General features: G+C 38.9%; 1 protein-coding gene across 1 annotated transcript in view; it reads left to right on the top strand.

Moving 5' to 3' along the window:
* Positions 1-26,163, top strand: part of cdh12b (cadherin 12b) — a 235,316-nt gene that overhangs the window by 87,336 nt on the left and 121,817 nt on the right. Inside the window, exon 2 of the mRNA XM_079801388.1 lies at positions 16,937-17,368. Within this exon, the coding sequence (XP_079657514.1) occupies positions 17,135-17,368 (234 nt within the window). The 5' untranslated portion in view covers positions 16,937-17,134. The remainder of the gene's footprint in view (positions 1-16,936; positions 17,369-26,163) is intronic.

Below are 26,163 nucleotides of genomic sequence, written 5' to 3'. Positions count from 1 at the left end.
CTCACCATCAGAAAAGGTTCAGCAGAGATTTATGTATCAATAAAATGGCCTTAAAAATATATGTCGCCAGTGACATTTGAGTCTAAGACAATTTGCAATGCAAACAGGCGGTAAAAATATAGAATGGCACTTGAGTTTTAAAAGATGCGGAGAATGCACGATGCTCTCCGGAGGGAGTTATTTGTTGACAAGTAGCATGGAGAAATATATTATTTTGTAAATGACCAGGAGCGTGCAAATTACACGTCATCAGTATAGCGTTTCACCTTTGTGAGTTAGGATGGATTGCTTTCACATGAACAGTACCCTTGACCACCTCTTGCAAGACCCTGTAAAACACAGTTGTTGTTTATCACTGTTTTGAAGCCAGGACTGCAGGGAGGAGAAAGACAGGACAAAGACCCAAGAAAAATGAGAAAGAGAAAGGGGTATTTATATAAAGACAGGGTGAGAAAACAAAGATGGAAAGAGCTAATAAAGTGTGTAGCGGACTCGACCAGGCTAATAAATAATCAAGAAAGGCCTCATGAATTTAACAAAAGGACAACAGGAAGCTGAACCTGGTTGCAAAACTTCAGACTCCAAACTCCAGAACTCCATTTATAGGATGAGTGCAGGAAGGATCATCAGTATTTAGGTCCATTTCCAGGTAAATGGAAGTCCATTTGAAATGTGTATATCTGCTAAAAGGTATTTGTCAAAGTTTAGGAGCACTATCAGCATATAGATGATCTCAAAGCTGATCTTCAAGCCTGTGCAAAGCCTCTTTAGGTTTGATCATTCAAGATGCGTGCCAGTGGACAGCAGTGCCAAGCTCAGGGGCGAAGGCTATCACACCTGAGTACATCTGAATCACAGCCAAGCTGTTCTTATAGTTTTCATTTTGTCTATAATGCTGAGTCATCAGATTGCTTTTACTCAAGTCCTCACTCCTTTCCCTGGTTTCACTCATCTACTTCTCCTTGTTCCACATCCATCTCATTGTGCTGCTGTCAGTCTGAGCGACACTTGTGAGAATTAAGCTTAATATTAAGAGCAGTGATCAATGCCTACAAATGGATATATATCGGTGTTTCACTCAAGCTTTTGACTCAGAGGGTGATTAAAGAATTCTCTGGTTATATTTTGGTGCAGGGCAATCATTGTAAAGCAGCTCTACACGATTATGCGGTCGATACTCAGAAAGCAACAAAGACTGGTATATAAGAAAATACCACAGATCAAATGAGTTCTTAACTCGGCAATCTCATAGGTTAACAATAAAACTTGGCAGCATGTTGATGAGAACATTGCGATGTCAGAAATCAATCAGGGGTTAGGGCAAAATGCCACCAAAATCAGCAGAAAAAAGCCCTTATAATGAGTTTTCAAAGGTTTGGTGGTCAGTACTTTGTTTTTTTGTTTTTTTTATAAATTGTTCATTGCACTGAATTGATCAAAAATGACCGTGAAGACATTTATAATGTTATAAAAAGTTATATTTTAAATAAATGCTTTCTATTAATCACAGTTATAATGGTTTTCAACATAATAAGAAATGTTTCTTGAGCAGCAAATCAGCATATTAGAATGATTTCTGAAGGATCGTGTGACACTGAAGACTGGAGTAATGATGCTGAAAATTTAGCTTTGCATCACATGAATAAATGTCATTTGAAAATATTAAAATATAAATATATATTTTTTAAAAGAGTAATACTACACTGTAAAAAATTTCAGGCCTCTCCAATTTAAAATTTTCTAGTGACTGATCACATATAAAATTTTCAGTTGGCCAAATTACATTTCTGTGAATTGGTGCAATTTAATTCACAGAAATTCAGTTTGGCCAACAAATTTTTTTTTATTTGATCAGTCGCTAGAAAATTTTAAATTGGAGACCTGAAATTTTTTACAGTGTATTTCACAATATTATTGTTTTTACTGTACTTTAGATTAAATAAATGCAGCCTTTGTAATATTTAATCTTTAACCTTTGTCTTCTTTCTAATATAATTCACAACAAAAAAAAAAACTTTTAAAAGCTAGTCTATATAATTGAAATATTTGTGTGTGTGTGTGTGTGTGTGTGTGTGTGTGTGTTTATAGTAGTTTAGTCATATATGCATCTCATTGAATTTATTTCAAGCAATATCTTTATTAAATTAGCTTAGATTCAATTAGGTCCACGTATTTCATTTTGAAGCTGAAATATTGTGAAATCGGTTCCAGGGGGCAAATATTGCCAAGAAAGTTCTGATACTGCTTTATTGACTGACCTTTCTTCTCTTCAGCACTTCTAGTGACTTCCATTCTGGTGGAAAAGGTGCACTGATTGTCTGTAGATTCTATCTAAATCAATGGCACTTCTGGCTACTAGAGGAACCAATGTTTATCAGCTGAAGGAATAGTGTAGCGGTACAGTCTGTGCCTCTGATATACTGTCTAAAGTAAAAGCCCTTCGGATCTAAAAGCAAAGTGACATGTTTGCCAGGGTTTAAACACGTTGTTTATCCTCCTGTTTATTTGCTGTATGTTCTAGTCAATACGACATTGCAGCGTAAACACTATGGGATCAGGAGCTTTTCAGTGTCCAAAGTTTGTCGAAGACGTACCCACCAGAGAAACGGTCATTTGAGTGACTCAAACCCCAAGCTAAGCTTCCTATTAACCAGCCAGCCATCTGGAACAACTGCCTGCAGCTTTGTGCTGGTGGCCTGAGCTCCCATCCCATGCATGTCCTCCATCACAGCCTGGCCCTGGGCGGGAGGCAGAGGGTAGGAGGGAAACTAACCCGCACGGATGGAGCTTAAGCCCCAGAGAGACCTCGGGCAGACTGGATTAAATGCCAATCGTGTCTGTCACTTAAATCTCCCAACAGTCATGAGAACTCCATCCCACTGTTGGGCTGTAGCGACACATTTATTTCTCCTTATCTTTTCTCCAAACAGATTGTAGACCAAAACAATAACTGTTTTTAAAGTGGTAGTTCACCATAATGTGAAATTCTGATGTCATGATCTTCCCATAAACCCATTATAATAAATGTCCTATTTAACTGTGGCACTGTATAAATAAGAAAATAAATATGGATTAATCCTTATTAAAGCTACAGTTTATTTTCTGTTACTTGTGTTCTTTGAGTAACATTAATGACAGACATCACAGCAACTGGTTTATTTGACTGCTGTCACTTTAAGATCTGCTGCTACCGAATATGATGTAGATGTGACGCGCTGTCATGCGCATCTTTCACAACTCTTTAAGTTAATTTAAAGGCCTGTACACACCGGGACGAATATCGTGTGCGCTTATTGCCAGCGTTTTTCGTGATGTTTTTCAGCGCATCTTGAGTGTTCACACCCAAGCGATTTTCACTGGCAAATTCAGTAGATATCGCTCCAGGTACATAAGCTGGTGCTGTGGTACTTTATACTTCTAACACTAGCTTGTCACACAGAAGAAGAAGAGAGACAGTATTTACGTGCTTGCCAAAACCATAGACATATTATTCACACACTTTTTGCTAACTGGCAAGCAGCATTATCAGCTCATCTTCTTCTTTGTCTAATTACTACTTCTTCGTCGTATCAATGTGTGCTCGGCAAGACCGTTTTGTACTTGAGCGCCACCAAGTCGTGTTTTACTGTCACTGCAGTTCCAGGCACGTGAACAAAAGCGCTGATCTCATTGGTCGGCCAGTTTTTAACGTGCCGCGGCAAAATAAAAAAACAAACCCGAGACTTTTTTTTTTTTTAAATGATGCTTTTATGCCTGCCGTTTTGCGCGTCGGTGTGCACACTCACATTGGCGCCCTTTGTTTAGTCACGAGGTGTTAAACGTTCACGAAAATCGTCCCGGTGTGAACAGGCCTTAAGACGTCCAGGCCTCTGACTGGACAGAGAGTCTACAGCTTGCAAATGCTGGACAAAATTAATCAAAGATGTGTTGAGAAAATTTGTTCTATTTATTGAAACAGTGCAAACTGTAGCTTACAAGCCTTTGGAAAGTAAATAAAGTGCAGTATTGTATGTCGCTGGTTTGTAAAACATGCGTAACGAGCTCCCATTCCTCGTTGAGAAAGTGGGCTGTGACGGTGACATATGCTTCAGTTGTGTGCGAGGTCCAGCCATCGCACGTCAGGGCAACTCTCTCCGCGCTGGCCAGGGAGGATTTAACGTGTGCCCTTGTCTGAGCGTACAGCCTGGGAATGCAAACCTTGGTGAGGTGTTCGCAGGTTGGAATTAGATAGCGGGGCTCGATCGCGTTCACCATGCGCCTAAAGCCGGCGTTTTCCACCACCGAACTCATTCTCAAATCCTGACAAATAAAGTAGGCAATGGACTCTGTAATTTTCTGCGACCTTGGTGATGCAGAATGTCCAGAACATCCGCCATCAATGTCCAGCATGGTTTGTTTTGGGTCACGCGGCCGCAGCTTCTTGGGGTCCTCCGTTAGCATTACCTTGTTCGGGTTGTGACGTTTTAGGTGGGCTCGTAGGTTGGTGGTATTTGCAGAGTATTTCACGTTTGTGTCACACAGCTTGCAAACCGTGATGCTTTTGTCTAAGTCGTCGCTTTCCTTCTTCTTTTTAAACCCAAAGTGCTCCCACACATTTGCTTTTAAGCATGAAGGTGCTGGATTTATGTCCGCCGCCATTTTCTTGAATTTCCTCGCTCTGACTCCATAAACAGGAAGAGGTAGACGTCTGCGTCTGTGTAAAGTTAGTAGTACGGGTAACTTTCTCTACAGCGACACTAGCTGGCTGACCAAATCGCTCTTCCTGCAACGTGAATTTGAATGGGACTTATGTATCGATACTCGCGGCTTAAAAATCGATACTTTCTTGGGAAAAATAATATCGATTTATATCGCAGAATCGATAAAATTGCTCAGCCTTAATAGACAGGACATTCACAGACAGCGCATTCTCTTTTGTCGCACTTGAATGGTTCAAAAGTATTATATACAGAGCATGCCTGTGCCAAATACACTCGAACAAGTTTTGGAAAGTAGTTTTTTCGAGTATGGCCCTGTATGATGTCATGAAGGGCAGAGTTCCTTGTCCACTTCTCCTGGATGAGCGTGTGTGCACGTCAACCAGAGTGAGAGCAAGAGTATGGCAATCAACGAGCTTCATTCGGGTTACGGAAGCCGTCGGCAGCGCTGTCATTTCGTTTTTAGACCACAAAATCAACAATGTCACTAAAGAAGTGTGTTTTTGGTTGTGAGGGACAGATACCCTTGTTCAGCTTCCCAAATAACCCAGCGTTAAGGAAACAGTGGATGCAGTTTGTTTTCCCAGAGCAGCAACGAGTTCTGCAAGTGTGTTTGTTTGTTCTCGGTCATGAGCCGAAACCGCAGGCGGTGAGTGAAACTGCATCAAATGTCTGTGTTTTGTTGGCCATCGGCGCATAAGTGCATATAATGTGAACACCACGAACGTATAGCGAATCGAAATTTATCCAGGGATAATTCCATGATGTATTGTGTGTGTGTGTGTGTGCACGTGACTCTTTAGCTTCACCCACTGCACGGCTCCACGAGCTTGGCTGTTTTCAAAAAGAATCGGTACAGCGTATGTCTTTTATACATTTGACAAAATGAAAGACGAAAGTGTGTTATGTACCCTTTAAATATAGTATTGCATAGCTGTTTTGTAACATTCATTTATGTCAATTAGTAATGTTTGCTTTTTTCCACCACAAAAAATAAAGCAAGTTATAGTCTGAATTGTGAGATTTAAATTCACAATTTAGACTTTTGTTCTCAGAACTGTGAGATAAAATGCCTGGAACAAGCTTTATTAATACCAACCATTACAGAAAATGCACACATGCAAATACAAACTAATACAAACACTCATGCACAATGCCATTGGCCTGTTTCGTGGTTTGCAGCCCCGCAAGATTTACAGTATGCTGCTGAGTACATAGGGGAGGAGAGAAGCAAGAATTGCTATGCTATCATACTTAAATTCCCAAAAGAATCCCAACAATCCATTTACCTTAATTAAAACAGCTTTGACTTCTATGCCTAATAAAATATTACTCACACCATACAGTCACCACACACACATGCACACACCTGTGCCATCGACACAATTAAAATAGCACCACCCCCGCGTACCATTGAGTGATAAACAGATTTTAGATTAAGGTCTTCATCCAGATGAGCTCCATCTTTCTTTCTGGAGTTTGCCACAGTTGCAGCTGCTTATCAGTTAATCATGTTTACGACAGGCCTGACAACTAATAACTTTCCCAGGGAGTTTCGTCTCCCGCCTCTTAATCGGCGGCGGCAGCTCGGCGAGCCATATGCTCACTGATTATTGAAGGTGATGAGAATGGGGAACGTCGGGCAAGGCTCAGGGAATGCTGTCAGGCTCAGGCGCCGTGTTATCAGAGGCCAACATGCAGGTCAGGGCTCCAAACGTAAGGCTTGACACATGCTAATGAAGCAAGCTCTCATCAAGAATGCGGCTCATCGCGGCCCGTCGAAAAACGACCAGAGGAGCGTTCTGGACTCTCCCGGAACCGCGGGAGCAGTCATATCCCATTATGTCAGCTCGGAATAAGCACTGACCCTCACCATCACACGGACGACCCACGTCGTGACAGCTTGTCTTGATCGCGAGCACAGGTGGAGGAGGAGAAGAAACCGGCTGATGAGCTTGGACTTTAAAGCAGCATCTTTGCGGGTGTAAGTGAAAGGGGAAATGCTGCATAACCTTGATAAAGTCATCTCTCCCGTGCCAGCGTTTCAGGTCTATGGAATTAGTCGAAGACAACGGGTGTCAGCGAGAACGATTCTAAATTGAATTAGTCTGACAATGACTTATAGAATGATGTAACTTGTAATCAATGAAACTTTGAAAGACAGACAGTGGAGACAGTGAATGCAATCATATAATAGACATTTTCCGAAACGATGGTTTTCATAACTTAATAGTTTGACATATACTAATGCTTGAACTTAAAATAATAGAAAATTGCCAATCATTTAACCATCCTCTTTGTTGTTCCAAACCCAAATGACATTTATTTTTCAGAGGAACGCAAAAGAAGAAATGAAACAATTGTACAATTTGTTTTAGTTTTTTCCATACAATAACAATAAATGGGGACTTAAACGTACAAGCTTCAAAAAGGATGCAAAAAGAATAAAACTTTCATAAAAGTGGTTCATACCTAACACAGTGTCTCGCAACGCTGGTCCGAGTTAAAATTGTTTGGGGAAAACTTTACAGTAAGGTTTCTATTTCTTAACATTAGTCTATAGTCATAACAGTACACTAATAACAATAGTGTAATTACGTGGTGAAGTAAATACTACTGAAAAAAACTAATGTAATTTCTACATGAAAAAGTTAGTTCAGGCAAGAATTGACAAAACTAAGTCAATTCTATATTAGTACTCAATTTAAGTTTGTAGAAAAAAAAGCGTAAATATCAACGTGATAAAATTAAGTTAATTTACTCAACTTTTCTGATAATGGTGTTCCCATCATGGTTGATTTTTGCGCTGTTTTCCAGCTCTATTTACACTTGCTTTTGTCGGTTAAGTAACTTGCCATTTTGTGACATTTGGAGTTCATTTTCTACTCAAAATGACATATTCATAATCAAAAACGATCCATCTATTTTACCATCACTGTGTATTGTGTACCAAGTATTGAGGTCTCTGTGTTCATTTGCCGCGTTATTACTATTAAATAGATGTGTTATCTACACACAATATCTATTGTGTCATTTACTTAGATGTTTCTAATTAAAGCATACACTTTAAAAGTGTGGTTTAATTCAGTGTTATAATGTTTGAGTAAAAAGTATTTCAAAGGAAACTTCAACTAAGTAGAAACTACTCAACCTTTTACTGGCCAAGTCACTTATTTTCTTTGTTAATTTGACTTAACTTAGTTAAGTAGAGTTTACTTAATTCCATATGTGAAATTTACTTGAAAAATATGCGTGCAAAAACTTGACAAAGAAAAATTAAGTAAATTTTACTTCTTTTTTTTTCAGTTAACATTAGTTAATAACATTAGTTAAATACATACCAGTAGTTAACATGAACTAACAATGAACAATATTTCTACAATATGTATTGGTCTTAATTGATGTTAATTCCTACATTACGAATTACTAATACACATAAAAAAATAATAATAATTTATGTAAACATTAGTGAATGCATTCTGAACTAACATGAATGCATATTGAGCCATTTAAATTTTAACTAACATTAACAAAAGTTAATCCATGCTGTAAAAATATGTTGCTCATAGTTAGTTCATGTTAACTGCATTTACTAATTATAACAAATGAGACCTTACTGTAAATTGTTAATACAAATTTGTAATTAAATTATATGAATAGGAAAATGATGATCAAAAATATTGTATTTTTTATCTTTGAATAATGAATTAGTTAATAACAGCTTACATGACGTGGAATGGAAATACAACTTGAAATCTTTAAAGCTTCACTGTTGTCTTTCTAGAGGCCTACAGTTCTGGAATTTAGAGTAAATATTTCTGAAAATCCCATACATTTGAGATAAATATTGAGCGAATCTGAGAATAATCTCCAAGGACAACAAACTTGCATAGGATCGATATTTTTAGTCTGGAGCACGCCTTCTCAGACTGGCAAATTTAGTCTAGGTAATTTGCCCAGATCCACCAACGCTAATTAAATGCAAATCATCAAATGAACTCCTGCTGATGGGTTGGTTTTCCTTGAACTTTGTTTAATCCAATCCTTTAATTGCTTAACAGGATCAATCATGGAACCTTAATTAGCCTAAATGTCCAGATGTGTTTAAGTCATTCAGGTTATGGAGATTGGAAAAACGTAATGGAGGCTGGCAGTCTGGGGCTGTCTGGGAATTCATCTACTGCAGTCAGTCTTCTCCTTGAAATGCAGCGTGAACGCTTCCCTCTCCCTGCCATTCCACTTTATCTCTGTGCCGTGAGATCAGTCAGTGAACGAATGCTATTTTGCTCTGCTAAATAATTTTACATTAGACCTACTGCTTCCAAAATTTGTATGACGCAACTTGCACAAGTCTCCGTTTAAATCAGCCACATTTTGACCGAATGACTGGGCTGGAACTGCAGAAATGATTCTGTAATTGAGTGAAACTCAGAGCAGTCTCCTGCAAAGACTCTAGTTGAAGAGAGATATGTGTTTCACAGGCGCCGCTTGACTGGGATGAGTTTGACTTCAGGTCACCTCAATCTATGTTGAAGTGACGGGGGTTTCTAAAGTGTTGACATAAGCCTTCTCCATGCGGTGGAATCAAGGGCGTAGGCTTGCCTTTAACATTGTAGGGACATTTTAAAATCAATCAAACTATACAGATGCACCATGCTTTCGCCTACACAGTGAAATGACCTATTACAATTGATCAGATGTTTATGTTTTTTTTTTTAAATATGAAGAAGCCATTATTGTGGGCAGGGACCCGACATATGATTCAACAACACTTTGGGCGATCAAAGATTGTTTATCTCTTCCCCATACTATCCTATAGGCACAGCATATTCGGAAGCAATCAAATCTAATGTGTGCGTTTGTGTGTATACATACATATTATATACATACAGACTGGACTTGACATTAACACCTGCCAAATGCGGGTGTATTTCAGCAGTGGCGTGTAACGCAGTCACTCCTACTAGCCACTTTGGCGGGTTGAAATGTATAAATATTATATAAATTTTTCAATTGTAATCTTTTAAAAAGGCAACAGAAATAATAAACTAAACATATAAACATATTTTTCAATACATTTCGATACTGAAATATCTGGAATACTTCCAGTACTCATTTTCCTCAGAATAGATACATGATACCAGATGCGCTTTCTCTCTCTCATCTCTCCGACAGCGAGTTGACACACAAACCCGCCTCCCCTCATTCACTCCTTTAATTTGCTCTGGATGAATATTGTTGGTGTTACAGGGCTTGAATGTCGGCGTGGGATTGTGTGTAATGTGCATAATTTTACTCATTCCCACAGATGTTGTGCTCACACCCACACTGCACGCGCATAAAGCCGCCTCTCAGAACTAAATTGAGTTCTGCTTATTGCGCTTAAACAATCAAATACACACAAAATAATGTCAAAATGCCGGTCTTGGCGAGTATTCACATAAACATAGTCAGTTATGTTTTAAGAGGACGGAAACAGTTGAGAAAGAAAACATATGTGTAACAGTATAATGGATCCGTGTGTCAGGTCTTGAAGTGATAACAGCCTTATATACCTGCTGCCAAATCATGAGATAACATAAAAAATATCTACATGGCAGTTTTTCCCCATGCTATCGATGTCAAAATTGTGGCCAGTGAAAATGCTGAATGGCTTGTAACTTTGGAAAATCACTAGCCACAGTGGCTGGTGAGCAAAAATGTTAATGTAAAGGTTATTGTAAGTAAGAATCTATTCAAAATATAAAAACATGACAATCAATTAACATAAATTACATTTTATGACATTAAGTAGATCGTTATAAATATTGATATGGATTATTCTGAAGTCTCTTATACCCAAATCTACACTGACGTAAAGATCTTTTTAGGGGAAGACTATGGGTTTAAAATACAACTTGAAATAAGCATTCAGATGTGCAGAGATTGTTTCACGCGTTCCCATCAAGATAAGACACAAACACACATTCCTCTGTTTGCTTTCCTCATTCACTCACTGCATATAAAATACTAAGTATACAGTGCATAGTACATTAGATAGTAAATATGTAACCCAACCTGATTTACCAAGGCACATTTCATTGGGGACAACTCAGATGGAACCTGCACGTTAAGAGCCTGAAGTTACTGCTGAGATTTTATAACCGTTGCTTAAATTTATGACTCTGAATCATTTTCACATTTGCTTCTTGATTAGAACAGGCAGGTTAAATTTCACCAGCCGTGTCTCGCTCTATATGAACCAGTCTGAAGTGTCTCTTTGATTTTATTTGGCTTTGAAAAAGGCTGTTTCGGCTGAGAGCATCCAGGGATAAGAAGTCAACTGCTTTTCCATCAACACCTCCCCTGCAGGAGTATCAAGTCTGGCAGGCTTTAAGAGCTACTCCTTCCTTTGGCCTCCTTCGGCCACTCTTGGTGTGCCAGCACCTCCAGATCTATTGTGAGCTAACTGAGAAACCTGGCAGGCCTGGCTAACTGTTTACACTTGATGCACTTGAAAGCTGCCAAACTACCACTGGGTGGTAGCAGGTGGGGTTCAGTGCTGGCAAACTGATAAGCACATTGACCTGGGCACAAAAAGCTAGCGATCAATCCCGCAGCCGATGAAGCACACAGGAGAGGTGAGATGCACTGAGGCATATCGGGGAATTATTGGGTTGGCATCAGGACGAATCAGGTGGTCTGAGAGCTATAGCAAAACTCAAAATGTTCTAAACTGTGATGTTACGGGTGAAATACACGATCGATGAGGTGTCGAGCACAAGCTCGCAGTGATATACAGTATCTCTGTTACAACATTGCATCAGAAGGTAGAGGAAGGCTACTGAAAAACTGGGAAATGTATTATATAACTACAGCATCAAACCTAAAGGCAGATTTCGTATACTTTCATGTCTGGCCAGGCATTAGACAAATACATCATCCTAGCACCTCATTTGTATGAGAGTGGCGGCCTCTTATATGCCTCTTTCAGTCCTTTGACATTACCAAAGATCAAAGGCCCAACACATATCTTTAATAATATGAAGTAAATCTTCATAACAATATTATCCAGAAGTTTGAGATCAGTAATATAAAAAAACAAATAAAAAGACAGGGATAGTTCACCCAAAAATTTTAATTATCCCATGATTTACTCACCCTCAAGCCATCCTAGGTGGATATGACATTCTTCTTTCAGAAGAATACAATCAGAGTTATATTATACAATGTTTTGGCTCTTCCAAGCTTTATAATGGCAGTGAATGGGAGCCCAAAATTTGAAGCCCAAAAAAGTGCATCCATCCATTATAAAAGTACTCCACACGGCTCAGGGGGGTTAAGAAAGGCCTTCTGAAGCGAATCGATGGGTTTGTGTAAGAAAAAAAATCCATATTTAGAACATTTATAAAGTAAAATACACTGTAAAAATGCTGTAATAAATCTAACCGTACATTTAATTAATTTTTTACAGTAAAATACCGTTCAATTTACAGTTTTTGGAAGTGAAAAAGAACAAGTCGTTGTGTAATTTACAGTGAAAAACCATTTATTGAAAAACCCACAATTCCCTGCGTGACACTTCGCATTTGATGTATTTTCATTGAAATAACTGTTTCTTTTTAGATTTTTTTTCTAATCAGTTATGTACATTAGGGTTTTATGTTACATTAATGTTGTTAAATTAATGTTTATTGCATTTTGTAAATTTCAAGTGTGTTACCATGATGGTGTTTAGTGTTTGTGTTATCCTCCTAAAAGCTGCTTGTGATGAGCTTTGATTCATCATGTGATTCTCATCTCCACTGTGATTGGTGGTTGTCAGTATCAAAGATGCATAACAGATATTAGTATTTCAATAGGTTGGTAATTTAATATTATTTCAGTTAATGAACTATGTTTTGTACTGTAATTTTTTATAGTTTACACATAATTAATACAATTATACGGTTTTGAACTGTAAAATAAAAGATTTTAACCATAATTATTACATTATAAACCTTTAAATGATAGAGGTGTGCGATACCGCTAGATTTGGTATCGATACGATACCAAGTAAATACAGGGCCAGTATCGCCGATACCGATACCAATATCGATACTTTTTAATAATTAAGGTGGATGCGTCTTCAACCTAAATCTAAATGAATTTTCATGACTTTTAATTTGTTTTTGTGATTTGCATTTTGGGTTATTAATCAGTACTACAAAAGCTTTTGTTCAGAAACAACTTTTGGTTACTTCTGTTTTATTTAAATAAACAAAGTTACAAAATGATTACTTCACAAATACAAAAAATGTAAAAACAAATTCTCTTTTCAAGTAGCATGTTAACAAAAAATTTCTCCTCTTTAGTGCACTTTTCAGGATTTTTTTCTTAAATAAACAAAGTCACAAAGTTTTACATACAACGCTCCTCTTTCTCTCTGCTGCCATTCTCCGCCTCTGACTGACGGCTGTTAGAAATGCGCGGCTGAGCGGCGCGCGCGCCTGACTGCTGGTGGTAGCGCTAGTGGTGAGTCACGTGATGGTACAACACAGGAGAGGGGGAGGAGAGCAGTGTCGAGCACGAGCAGCACTCTTGAGAGCTTCCTCTGCTCTGTGACAGCAGCAGCATTTTGACAAACACGGCCAGGTCGCAAAACGAGAGAAACTGAAACTTAAGTATCGATATTTTCACGTTGGTATCAATCAATACCGATACCAACGTTGGTATCGATATTATCGATATTAGTATCGATCTGCCCACCTCTATTAAATGATATGGTGCTATCCCGTAAAACCTAAAACGTTACTGCCGCATTTTTTACGGTAAAGTTCTGGTAACCACAGTTGCCGTTTTTTACCGTACATTTTACAGTGATTTTTTTAAACAATATATCTAGCTTCTGGCGAACCGCCTTCCTTATTCCTTCCTTTCTATTTATCAAAGCATCCTGGAACCAAAAAAAATACGTTTTCAAAAAAAGATGAAACATTATAATAATAAAAATGTTTCTTGAGCAGCAAATCAGCATATTAGAATGATTTCTGAAGAACCACGTGACACTGTAGACTGGATAAATGATGCTGAAAATTCAGCTTTGTCAACATAGGAATAAATAACAACATTTTAGAACATATTAAAATAGAACAGCTATTTTAAATTGTAATGATAGTATAGTCGATAATATAGTTATATTGTATGATGATCAAATAAATGCATTCGACACAATCTGGTAGGGTAAATGGTAAATGTTAGCATTTCAGTATTTCTAGTAAATATTGTAAATATTCCTGGCAAATATTGTAAATTTATACATGTATTTATACATTAAAATTTACATCAAGACCTGTAAAAATGTTATTCACTGGTATTTTTCATAATTCGGTGCATTTTTTTTTTTTTACAATTTACTGGTTCTTCTAACACAAGGACATTTTATTAGCAGTGCTCAAAAGTCCAATTAGAAGGCTTTCCCTTCCACAAAATTGCCTGAACTGATCTCAAACACTGCTAAATTGCATATGGCACAAATATCTGAAGATATGACAGTCCCCAGTAATTATGGTTACATGCTTTGTCTCTGCTCTTGGATCAACCGTGATCCGTTGCATCTCAAATATGGTTTAATGTCATCTAAATCCATGCCGAAAGGTTTATTTGCTGTTTTTGTTTTTTTAACAAAGGTAATATGCTTTGTCCCTTTCTCAGAGAAACTAACTGATTGATTAAATTACCATCTAATCATGGTAATTTAGGAACCTGACACATCTTGTTGAACGCGTTCCTAGCCAGAGATGCTCAGATAACCACTAGCTCGTTACAATCCTTGATGGATCCGAGCAATAATTGCAAGCTGCTCCTGGTGACAGCTTCTGTGTAAAATTGCTGTTGACTTTAATGCAATTGCTTTTTGCTAACAAAGTGACAAAGGTTATTCTTAACATGATATGATAATGATTCACAGATAAATGGTCGCTACACTGTCCCATTGAACTGTATGTAGTGACAAGTGTGTGCGGGTGTGAAAGTGACTGTATAGTCATCAAATTAACTTCCAAAAAAACAAAGTTGGATGTTGCTTTCAAAGTTTACTTGTTTTATAATATCAGTGTTTGAATTTTCAGAGTATGCTATAAGTTATAAAGAATTAAAAGTCACATTCAAGTTCGTTGTATAGAAAATATTGAGAATATTTCACTAATAAAAACCAAGAGATACATTTACCAATTTTTTTTTAAGGAAATTGAAACAAATTTGAGGTTTGAATTGAGGAACCGATTAAGCTGATAGAATTAAGGGAAAAAAGGCTACCTATTTTAAGAGAATCAGCTCAATTGTGCAGTTTTATTTGTATACACCATTGTTAGTTCCCAGCATGCTTTGCATATGGCTGGAAATGGAGAGATAATATTAAAATTAGGTGTTATTTGATGTGTTTTTGAGTGAAGGGAAACATCTGTTAATGTTCAGTTATGTTTGACATTTGAAAGAGTTTCTGTTATGTTAAAGCTTTGACCGTTACCATTGTGCAGAAGAGTAGATCTTATGGTTAGGTTGTGGATAAAGTATAATAATAATATGCTGTATGTTGCTTTGTTCAATGAGCAATAACTTTGCTAATGCCAGTGCAGTAAAAAAAAATATTTCTGCTTGTGATGTGCTAGCTGCAAACAGCATATTAATTGTATAACGTAACTCAAAGTCAAATATAAACAGGTAATTTCCATTCACTCTATTTTATACCCTTTTTTTATAGTCAACTTAAAATATATAAGCACATTTCACCAAAAATATTAAATTAATTGTTTCAATTAAATTGACATGAATTATTCAGGTAGATTCCATTAAAATCAAGGCTTAAAATGCTTATAAACTACTCAAAAATATTATGTGTAATATTGTTACCATATATTTTTTTAAGTAAATAGCACATAGCATTTTTTACAGTGTAATAAGAATACTTTTTTTAGGACTGGGTTATCGACAACTACCTTAAAATACGATATCATCATCAATATGTCACGATTCAATGCATTACAAAATCATAAATTGGATTGTGACTGAAACAGCATTAAACATACTCAGTGTGTCCATAACAGAGTGAATCTTTGTGCTTATTTGGACGACTTGCCTCTTCTTATCGATCTGTGGGACATGATACGAATGCACAAAATAAAAATATTGATAAAAGGATCTAAATCACAATATCATGACAACAAATATTGCTTTATTTATATGATTGTATCAGCACAGCCCTAATACCATTACTACTAAAACCATTTTTCTCTAAGCCATATGGGAATAACAAGTGATGGGCCAAAGGTAGAGTTCATACTACTCATACAAATCCATAGAACACACTCTACATTAATAAACTAAAACTCCAATTCTATGCTAGTGGAATGTTCAACAGTAGCATGGTTTAATCTGATTCTATTTTAGTAAATGCAGTTTAAAATAACTATTTGAATATATTTTAAAATGTGATTTATTTCCCCAGTCTTCAGTGTCACATGATCCTTCAGAAATCATTCTAACATGCTGATTTGGTGCTCAAGGCTTTCATTACCCCAAACTTTTGAGTGGGTGTAACAACTGTTTCCAACCTTTATAATAATACATGTTTCTTGAGCACTAAATCAGCATATTAGAATGATTTCTGAAGGATCATGTGACACTGAAGACTGGAGTAATGATGCTGAAAATTCAGCTATGCCATTACAGGAATACATTTTAAAATATATTAAAAACTGTTATTTTAAATTGTAGTAATTGCAGCCTGTGTAAGCAAAAACATATTTAATGAAATATGTATTAATATTGCATTAACATTTATTTAGTTATGGATTTGTTAATATTGATATTGCACTCCAAATCCTCAACACTGAGTGTATGCGGGTACGTCAATTCGAACACTGATTTTAAATCAAGAGAGAAAGCTTTTTTCTCAAGGCAGAAAAAAGAGTGGCCTGTATGCATATCCACTGTGACAGCTTCTCACAATTCCAGGTATCTCTAAGAATAAACATGCTGTGAATGCATGGGCAGTATTAATAGAAAGACAGCATTCCCCAGCAGCTGTGGAGCATTTTAGAGGGTGTATTAAGCATTTATGATCCTGTGCTTTCACCGAACATTCTTTCAGATGCCACACAGGGGTCAAAACAGGATCACTTATATCTCTAGATATTCCTCAAAATGTATTGTAGCTATTGTACATTAAAAAAATATATATTTTTCATGGCTACAAAACTGATTTTTCTCTTTTTTTTCAGTTGCAGGTGATGAATTTATTACCTGGGTGACTTGAGTCAAATCTCCAGCGAGGGGAGTGGTAGAGCACCGGACCCCTGCCCTCTCAATCTCTACTGGATTCACGCTCCAGCTCGAGAGCCTTGGAGCCCTGGATCTCTTGCCTCCCACCTTTTCCCTCTGGACCTTGACTTGGGAACAGCACCATAACAGTCCGCCCAATGCTGAGGAGGAACTGCCTGCTGCTGTTCCTGTGCTTCCTCTTTGAGCAGAGCTCCTGTGCTCCCTTCCAAAGCAGGCCAGGGCAAGAGTGGCCCCACAGCCAGACGGGGCCATCGGCAGCAGGAAGGAATGGAGGTTCCAGAGGATTCCAGAGGGTCAAGAGGGGCTGGGTGTGGAACCAGTTCTTTGTGCTTGAGGAGTACATGGGCTCGGACCCACAGTACGTTGGAAAGGTATAAAGTGCTTTGATCAAGTATAAGAAGAATGATTGCATTTCAACTGCAACTTAATAACCGTAACCAGCTTTATGAAGTCATACACTTCTGAGCCAAAGCCAGTCCCCTCTGCTATGGGATCTGTCTGCCTATCCTTTGATTTGTTTAATCCAAACCCACAGCTAATATTCATTTGCCTAAATTAATTAACATAGTCTGTCCTATATTAATGGAACTCAGAGACTCAATTTCTTAACGTTGCTTAAGATATAGCTAAAAGCACAGCATAGACAGGCATCTGCCATAACATTTCCATTACTTTAACATTTCAGTAGGTGCTAACACAACTTGCAAGATAGTTACGCAAGAAAACATAAGTAGTGAAAGCTTGTAATACCAAAAAAAAGACTGTTAAATCACTGATTTGAGATCTAATACAAATCCTCTTGAGTAAGAACAGTCAAACCAGACTCAACAAATTGGATCTTATTCACTAACCACACATAAAATCTGGGTGCATGCAATTACATTTTTTTTGCATCCTTGTGGTCTGCAAAAACACATATGTATGCATATAATGCAAATATTAGCGAATGAGAGTGTTTTCTTAGAACTGTCAAGCAAATATAATTCACACTGTAGTTTCTGTTTTTGTCTGTTACTTCAAAAAAAAGCACTCATATAAATTGTTAATAAATATGTCTGTGTTTATGGAAAATACATCAGCACATATTGGAAGCGATGAAATCCAGCCACAAGACAATACAGACAGTGAGACTTTGCCATTAATTCTAATAATAACGCAGCTGACAGGTCAAATAATGCAATTTTTCTGTTGTATTGCATGTACACGAATCTGTCATCAGGTAAAAATTGTTTTTTAGCATGATGCACACATTTTGGTGGAAGACATGTACGCACTGACAGTGATCTTTAATCACAAACCATTCATATTCATTGGCGCATTTCCAAGCATGCGGTCATAAACACAACACAAGGCTGAAATCTAATTTTCATGCAGAAAAGTGCCGTAGTCTTCCAAAGAACATCGCCTTTAGCAGAGCATAACCCGACCTGATATTTCCACATACTTATCAAGTAAAATGAGACATTTCAGTATGAATATGAGTTTACATTAGTAAGATTCGTCGCTGATGGGCCTTGCCTCTGTGTCACTGTCACCGCCTTTTTCCAAATAAGACATGTGGAGAGGAAGAGACTAAACAAATCTCCCAGAGTGAAGTTCCTTCTTAGTAGTGATTAGGGCTTCATTTTGTGCCAAATTCATCTTAAAACAGATGGCTTGGTCCCCTGCCGTGTGGAGCATGATTTGAACACCTCATTTTATTTAACATTTAAAGAGGATTTTCCCTCTAATGAAGTAGTGCCCTCCACACTTTACCAAGTTTAATGGAACAAATCACCTGATACATCCTATATGTCACAGCGAGTGGAATGAAATTACATATTATATTTAGAATTTGCTTAACTTTTTTATTTAAATTACTGTCAGGTTTCCTAGCACAGGAATTCCTTCACTTTCTGCAATAGCTGTTTCATTATCAGGCAAGTAAATGTGAATTTACCTAGAGAACTAGGAGAAACAAAGAAAAAAGAGTGACAATGGAATGCTCAAGGCCACAACACATCAGCAAACATGACTTGCGGCACAGATGAATAATTTGCGGTTCGCGTAAGACGTCTTAATCAGGACAATGAGTCAAAATACCAGCCAAACTAATTAGCATAATGCTAAATAAATAAATAAACACGATAATGTCGCAATGCACATTCAATGAGTTCCAAGACCGTGACTGATCATGGCTGGGGTTTAGAGGTAAGAGGAACTGCAAGAAAGCTTTTCTTTTGGTTTGCTTTGTTTTTACCTTGAACCAGGGATAGGCTTTTGTCTATTTTGAATTAATAAATGCAAGACTCTCTTAACATTTGTTTACTGCTGTGTGACAGAGAGAGGGTTGCGTGCCATGGTGTCAAAGGAATAAACAAAATGAAAAAGGAGCGGAAACAACAAAGCTTGCATTTCTTCTGGCTTCTTAGTCAGGCATAAACTGCACTTGGGACTTTGTATTGTTTCCTTGCCATGTCCATTAGCTTTATCTATTGGCATGCAAACTGCTTTTTGTTTGTGCATGGGTTTGTATTTCTGATAAACCATGAAGAGTGAGGCCTGTCGTAACCTGTTACAAAACACAACTGAATATGTTACATTTGTTTATGAAGAGACTTCACATACATTTAGCTCATGAATACATTTTAGTTCAGAGGCATCATGCACATTCAAAAAGATTTTTGAGCCAAATGGATTTGAATGCAGCTTCCAACATACAACAAAAAAATGTATACATTTGATAATAACCCTTTTAAGCATACGATCACATAAGTGTGCGTCAAGTTATCAACTGCTAAATTCAAATCTGAGTTTGTGCTTTGGCTGGCGCTGAGCCAGAGACGGACGCGCTCAGTGCTTGTCATACATACGTTTTGTGTTTTCATCCATATTATTTTTATGTTTCTGACATTTAAATGCAGATACGTAAGTCACTAGCAAAAAACATTAATAGTTTATAACATATACACTGATGTCTATGTAAGTGGCAATCCTTTCAAATATGCTATAATTTGACGACGTGTTTTATTGATATCCGATATACATTGCATATGTAACTCTAAAGTTTACTTTAATCTTAGAATATTACAGGTACAACATCAATAGTGCCCCAAAGTCGATTATATTATAGTTTTGAAGCTATATGGCGCTTTGTGCAGAAAGCAATCGTATACAAACGCAAATTTAAATTCAAATTTTGGGGTGCCCCCAAAAACTATGTGCATGACGCCCTGCTTTTATTTAACTGTTTAAAGGGTAACTAAACCCCTGCTCAGAGCTTAACTCCACCCACTGGCAATTTTCAAAAAATGCTGGAAAAGTGGGCAGAGCCCGGCGGACACAGAGGGGACGAACCGAGGGCGGGGCTGAGCGGAGGGCGTGCACCTGAGACCCGCAGGGACGGGTTGATTGACAGCTGTCAGACTCGCGAGTCGCAAAGATGGAGAATGACTGGAGTGACGCCAGCTTTGCAACAGAGCGGTCATTTCTCCTACCTTCACCTGAAGTGGAGGAGGGTGGATTGTCTGTAGACATAAACCCGGAGCCTTATCAATGCGAGCCGCTGCTCAAACTGCGTTAACTCCCGATGCCGACAATGCTAGCGAAGCAGCCGCGCAAGAGAACCGACCTAATCTATCTGCGTCCGCGGCAACCACTTGAGTGTCAGGGTTTGAAAGCGCGTCTCATGTATGAAAATACAATGAGGATACAAGATGGCGCCGCCGTGCTCGGTCGCCGTTCAGGTCGCTCCGCTAAGACTTTGCTTTTATTTATTATTCTACTCTCTTTTACTCTCTATTTTTTCCAACGGATCATCTGCTTTGATCTGTTACGACAGCAAAACACTTCTGGAAATTGGTTACCGCTACACTGACCTGTTTCAGGACACTTTCTCCAATCTTCCATCTGAGATTCGCCGGGACGCCGAGTTGAACAATGGCCACTCGAGTCGACGGCGAAGATTCAAAAAACACCGCGGGAAACGCGCTGGGATCCGCAACAGACTGAGAAAAAGAGCATTCAGTCCTCCTCTCCCGAGCATTTTGCTCGCAAATGTCCAATCCTTGGAGAATAAGATGGACGATCTTAGAGCCAGGATAAGTTTTCAACGGGACATGAGAGACTGCAACATCTATTGTCTGTCCGAAACATGGCTCACGCCAGCGGTCCCGGATACAGCCGTGACGCCGTCCGAGAACTTCTCTGTTTTTTGGATGGACAGAACAGCCGAGGCCGGGAAATCTAAAGGCGGTGGAGTGTGTTTCATGATAAACAAGAAATGGTGCGATCCTAGGAACATCTCCATTCTTTCGCGATCCTGCTCGCCTCACTTGGAACATTTAACTCTCATGTGCCGGCCTTTCTACCTACCGAGGGAGTTTTCCTCGGTCATCGCCACTGCCGTTTATATTCCACCACAGGCAGACACGGGGCTGGCTCTATCTGCCCTCCATGATGTGACCAGCGGCTTCATAAACAAACACCCCGACGCTGCTTTCATCGTCGCGGGTGATTTTAACAAAGCTAACCTAAAGAAAGTATTGCCAAACTTTCACCAGCATGTCTCCTGTCCCACACGAGGAGCAAACACACTGGATCATTGCTACTCTCCGTTTAAGAACGCCTACAAAGCTCGTTCACAGCCAGCTTTTGGCAAATCGGACCATGCCGCCATTTTCCTCACACCGGAATATAAACAAAGGCTCGTTCAAGAGCCCCCGGTGAGGAGGGAAGTCAAACGCTGGTCATCCCATTCAGAGATCACGCTACAGGCAGCTCTTGATGACGTCGACTGGGACATGTTCCGCGCGAGTTCTGAAGACGTCAGCGAGTTCACAGAAGTGGCGCTCTGCTTTATCAACACACTGACAGAGCAAGCCACACAAACAATAACTATAACGTCCTTCCCTAATCAGAAACCGTGGGTGGACAGTTCAATCCGCACTGCAGTTAACACGCGCACTATCGCGTACAATGCCGGTCTCCAAACGGGGGATATGAGGGAGTACAAAGCTTCATGTTACGCCCTCCGGCGCGCCGTTAAAGCCGCAAAACTCCGCTATAAAGACAGAGTGGAATCTCATTTCCAACTCAACGACTCCCGGCGGATGTGGCAGGGACTGAGGTCCATCTGTGCTTTTGGAACTAAATCCTCTGCAGAGGTGAGAGCTGATCCGTTGCTGGTGAACGAGCTAAACTCTTTCTACGCTCGCTTTGATGGTAATCGCGGCAGCGCGACTCCGGCGAGTGACGCGTCAGAGAGAGTCCCTCAGAGCAGCAACGGTCACGTGATCTCTGTCTCGGAGGACGAGGTTCGGAGGGCACTCAAACGTGTGGATGTCAGGAAAGCTGCTGGGCCGGATGGTATTTCAGGTCGTGTTCTGCGGTCCTGTGCTGATCAGCTCGCAGGGCTCTTTACATCCATATTTAACGAGTCCCTTGCTACATCTGTTGTCCCCACCTCCTTCAAACGATCCTCTATCATCCCTGTACCTAAGATCAGTAAACCCTCTTGCCTAAATGACTATCGTCCAGTGGCTCTCACATCTTTAGTCATGAAGGTCTTTGAGAGACTTATTAAAAACAACATTTGCTCCTCCATTCCTGACACTTTGGACCCTCTTCAGTTTGCCTATCGTCCCAATAGATCGACTGAAGATGCCATTTCTCACGTCCTTCACTCCTGCCTCACTCACATCGACAGCAAAAGTGGGAACTATGTCAGGCTGCTATTTATTGACTATAGCTCAGCCTTTAACACCATAGTTCCCATTAAGCTAACACACAAACTCCTGGATCTAGGCCTGAATTCTTCTCTCTGCCTCTGGATTGAAGATTTCCTCACTGGCAGACCCCAGGCGGTGAGAGTAGGCCAGTTCACCTCCACCTCCATCACCCTGAGTGTTGGAGCTCCACAGGGCTGTGTGCTGAGTCCCCTGCTCTACTCTCTCTACACCCATGACTGTTTGTCCACACACAGCTCCACCTCGATCATCAAGTTTGCTGATGATACTGTTGTCCTGGGTCTCATCTCCAACAACAATGAGACGGCATACTTGGACGAAGTGGAGCAACTGACATCATGGTGCCAGGACAACTGTCTCTCTCTGAATGTTAACAAGACCAAAGAACTGATTGTGGACTTCAGGAAGAGACAGCATCGGTCATACTCCCCTCTCATGATCAGCGGGACACCGGTAGAGAGAGTGAGCAGCTTCAAATACCTGGGTGTGAACATCTCCGAGGATCTGACCTGGACTACACACATCCAGACACAGGTGAAAAAAGCCAGGCAAAGACTGTACCACCTGCGCCAGCTGAGGAAATTCAGGGTTTCACCAGCCATCCTGAAAACTTTCTATCGAGGGGCGATAGAAAGTGTCCTGACTCAGTGCATCACAGCGTGGTACGGGAACAGCACCAGTCACGATTCCAAAGCCCTGCAAAGAGTGGTGCGCTTATCCGAGCGCATCTCAGGCTCAGCTCTCCCGTCTCTGCAGGACATCTACACCAAACGCTGCAGAGGTAGAGCTACTAAAATCATCAGAGACATTAATCACCCTGCAAACTCTCACTTCACCCTGCTGCCATCTGGTAAGCGCTTCCGTAGCCTGATGGCAAAGACTGAAAGACTCAGGAGGAGTTTCTTCCCCCAGGCCATCAGACTCCTGAACTCAGTCACGTGACTTCACTTCACCCCCGCACACACATAAACATCCAGTTTAAACATTAACATCCACATACTGCCATTGCACTGCACTTTACTTTCCTATTGTTACTGCGTAACAACCTGTAATAAACCTTGCACATTATACTTCTTTATATATACATATATATATATATATTTATGTTAACCACTTATTTCTAAGTCTACAGTTTATCTCACTTATCATATCCACATATATTTTTTTATATTTTTATATTTTAATTTTTATATTTTTATTTTTATCTTATTTCCTATTTTTATCTTTTACTTGATTTATTTATAATTCTACTTATGTTAATACTTTTTTATTCTAATTTTATTCTATTTCTATTTTAATTTCTTGTAACTGTTATTTGCACTGTCCATGGAGCGGACCTGTTTACATTTCACTGCCAGTTGTATATTGTGTATATAACTGTGTATGTGACAAATAAAACTCTTGAATCTTGAATCTTGAATCTTGAAAATTATCTGTACACATGACGGGAGGCAATACAATCGCAAGAAAAGCCTGACGTGTACTGACAACTTCATTATTTAACCGTATTTTCTTCAATACAATGTTAAAGCATGTGTCAAGTGAGTTTCATTCATAATGTTTCCACTTCATGTAATATGACAGTTCATACTGGAGTGAAGCCGTTCTCATCATGTGATTGGGGGAAACATTTCTGAGGGCGTGGTGAGCTCGTGCCAGGGGCGCGGATAGTGAGCCGTTGGAGGTACCATCCTACGTCACGATGTACCACAACGTCCAATAGGAAAATTCAACTGCAGTAGCCACCGTTCAACCTTAAGAGGGCAGCACTTTGGCGGTTTTACACCATATTTTATAGAATTAAAACACTTTATACTCAAATGTCAAAACATTTACTCGAATCAATGAACAGCATTAATAAAGCCCCAGTATTACAGATCATTAACTAAAAAAAGTTGGTTTAGGGTTTAGTTACCCTTTAAACAATCCATATCAGAATACCTCAATAACCACAAAACGCACTACAACCCAAAAGAACATCTCAGCAACCGTATATCAACACACTACAGTCCAATTAGAACTCCTCAGCAACCGCATAGCAACGCACTACAGTCCAATTAGAACTCCTCAGCAACCGCATAGCAACGCACTAAATACCAATAAGAACACCTCAGCAACTGCAGAGCAACACACTATAAACCACTCAGAAAACTTCAACCACCCATAACATTCAAACATCGTGATAAAGAGCTCTGCTCCACTCACATTTTTTTTTAGAAAAAGTATAAATCTAATTTAATTATATTCTTAAATGGCATGACCTAGTTCATTCATTTTAAGCAGTACTTTGGGATCTGTAACCTTTAAAAAATATGTATGCCTGTGTTGTAATTTAAGGAAGTAATTCTACAAAAGTACAAGACTTTCAGAAATGAGCTCTGGTTAAGAACAGACACTTAAACGTTATTATTTTTAGGCCCGGTTTCACAGACAGGGCTTAGATTAAGCCAGATTTAGGCCTTAGTTCAATTAGGGCATTTAAGTAGCTTTTATAAACATGCATTAGAAAAAAATTATTGATGTGCATCTTGAGACAAAACAATGGCGCTGACAAATTTTTAATATGTGTCTGTGCAAGTTGCTTTCTGTTAAAACAGCTTAAACATGCACTTTAGTCTGAGACGTAAGCCTTTTAACAGGGCATCGAACATGATGGAAATAATTGATTAAACAATATTTTCTAGAAAACATGCTTTGTTTTTAAACATTTCAATAGCAGATTTGAAAAAGAAAAAAAGACCTGTAATAGGTATTAACAAATTGTCAGTTTTCACATTAGAAATAGTTTAGTAGCTCCCAAAGACTAAAATAGCAATGCTCAAATGTATTGTAACGATATAAAATGTATTCAATCTTTAAAAAATGTGTTTAATGTTGTATCCATTGTAACACATACCTTATGACAGGGACACTGAAATGTACTACATAACAGGAATAACCAACCCTGTTGTTGTAGTGGTAGACATGGAATTTTGGCAGTGGAGACCAAATAGATATCTTATTTTATGTGATAACATTTTTGCAAGCATAAAATATTCAATCCAAGCAGAAGAGTTGATGGATTGACACATAATATGCAACAGCAGGCAGATGTATTTTTTATTTATTTTTTTTGGTATGCATTTATGCAAAAGCTGTGAGCATGAGAACATCACAGCCTCCAGATACAGGAGAAACTCTACAACACATCAGCATTTTATCGTTTATTACGGATGAATAAAAGTCTCATTGAGCCTTTGGGAATACCACAACAAAGCCTCAATACCGCAATTAAATAATGCACTACCGTCCCCGGTGTTGAGCAATGTCGCAGGAAAAACGGCAATCATTCTGCTTGATGTAAATCAGGTTCTCTTTCTCCTCCTCTCCCTGTCCTGCTACAGCCTTTCAATCACCATTAAACCCTCCTTTCTCTGTCACTTATGACCACCCACAATTCA

The sequence above is a fragment of the Gobio gobio genome (genome assembly GCF_949357685.1).
Source record: "Gobio gobio genome assembly, chromosome: 20".
NCBI classification, from domain to species: domain Eukaryota; kingdom Metazoa; phylum Chordata; class Actinopteri; order Cypriniformes; family Gobionidae; genus Gobio; species Gobio gobio.
This window is presented reverse-complemented; position numbering and strand designations above follow the sequence as displayed.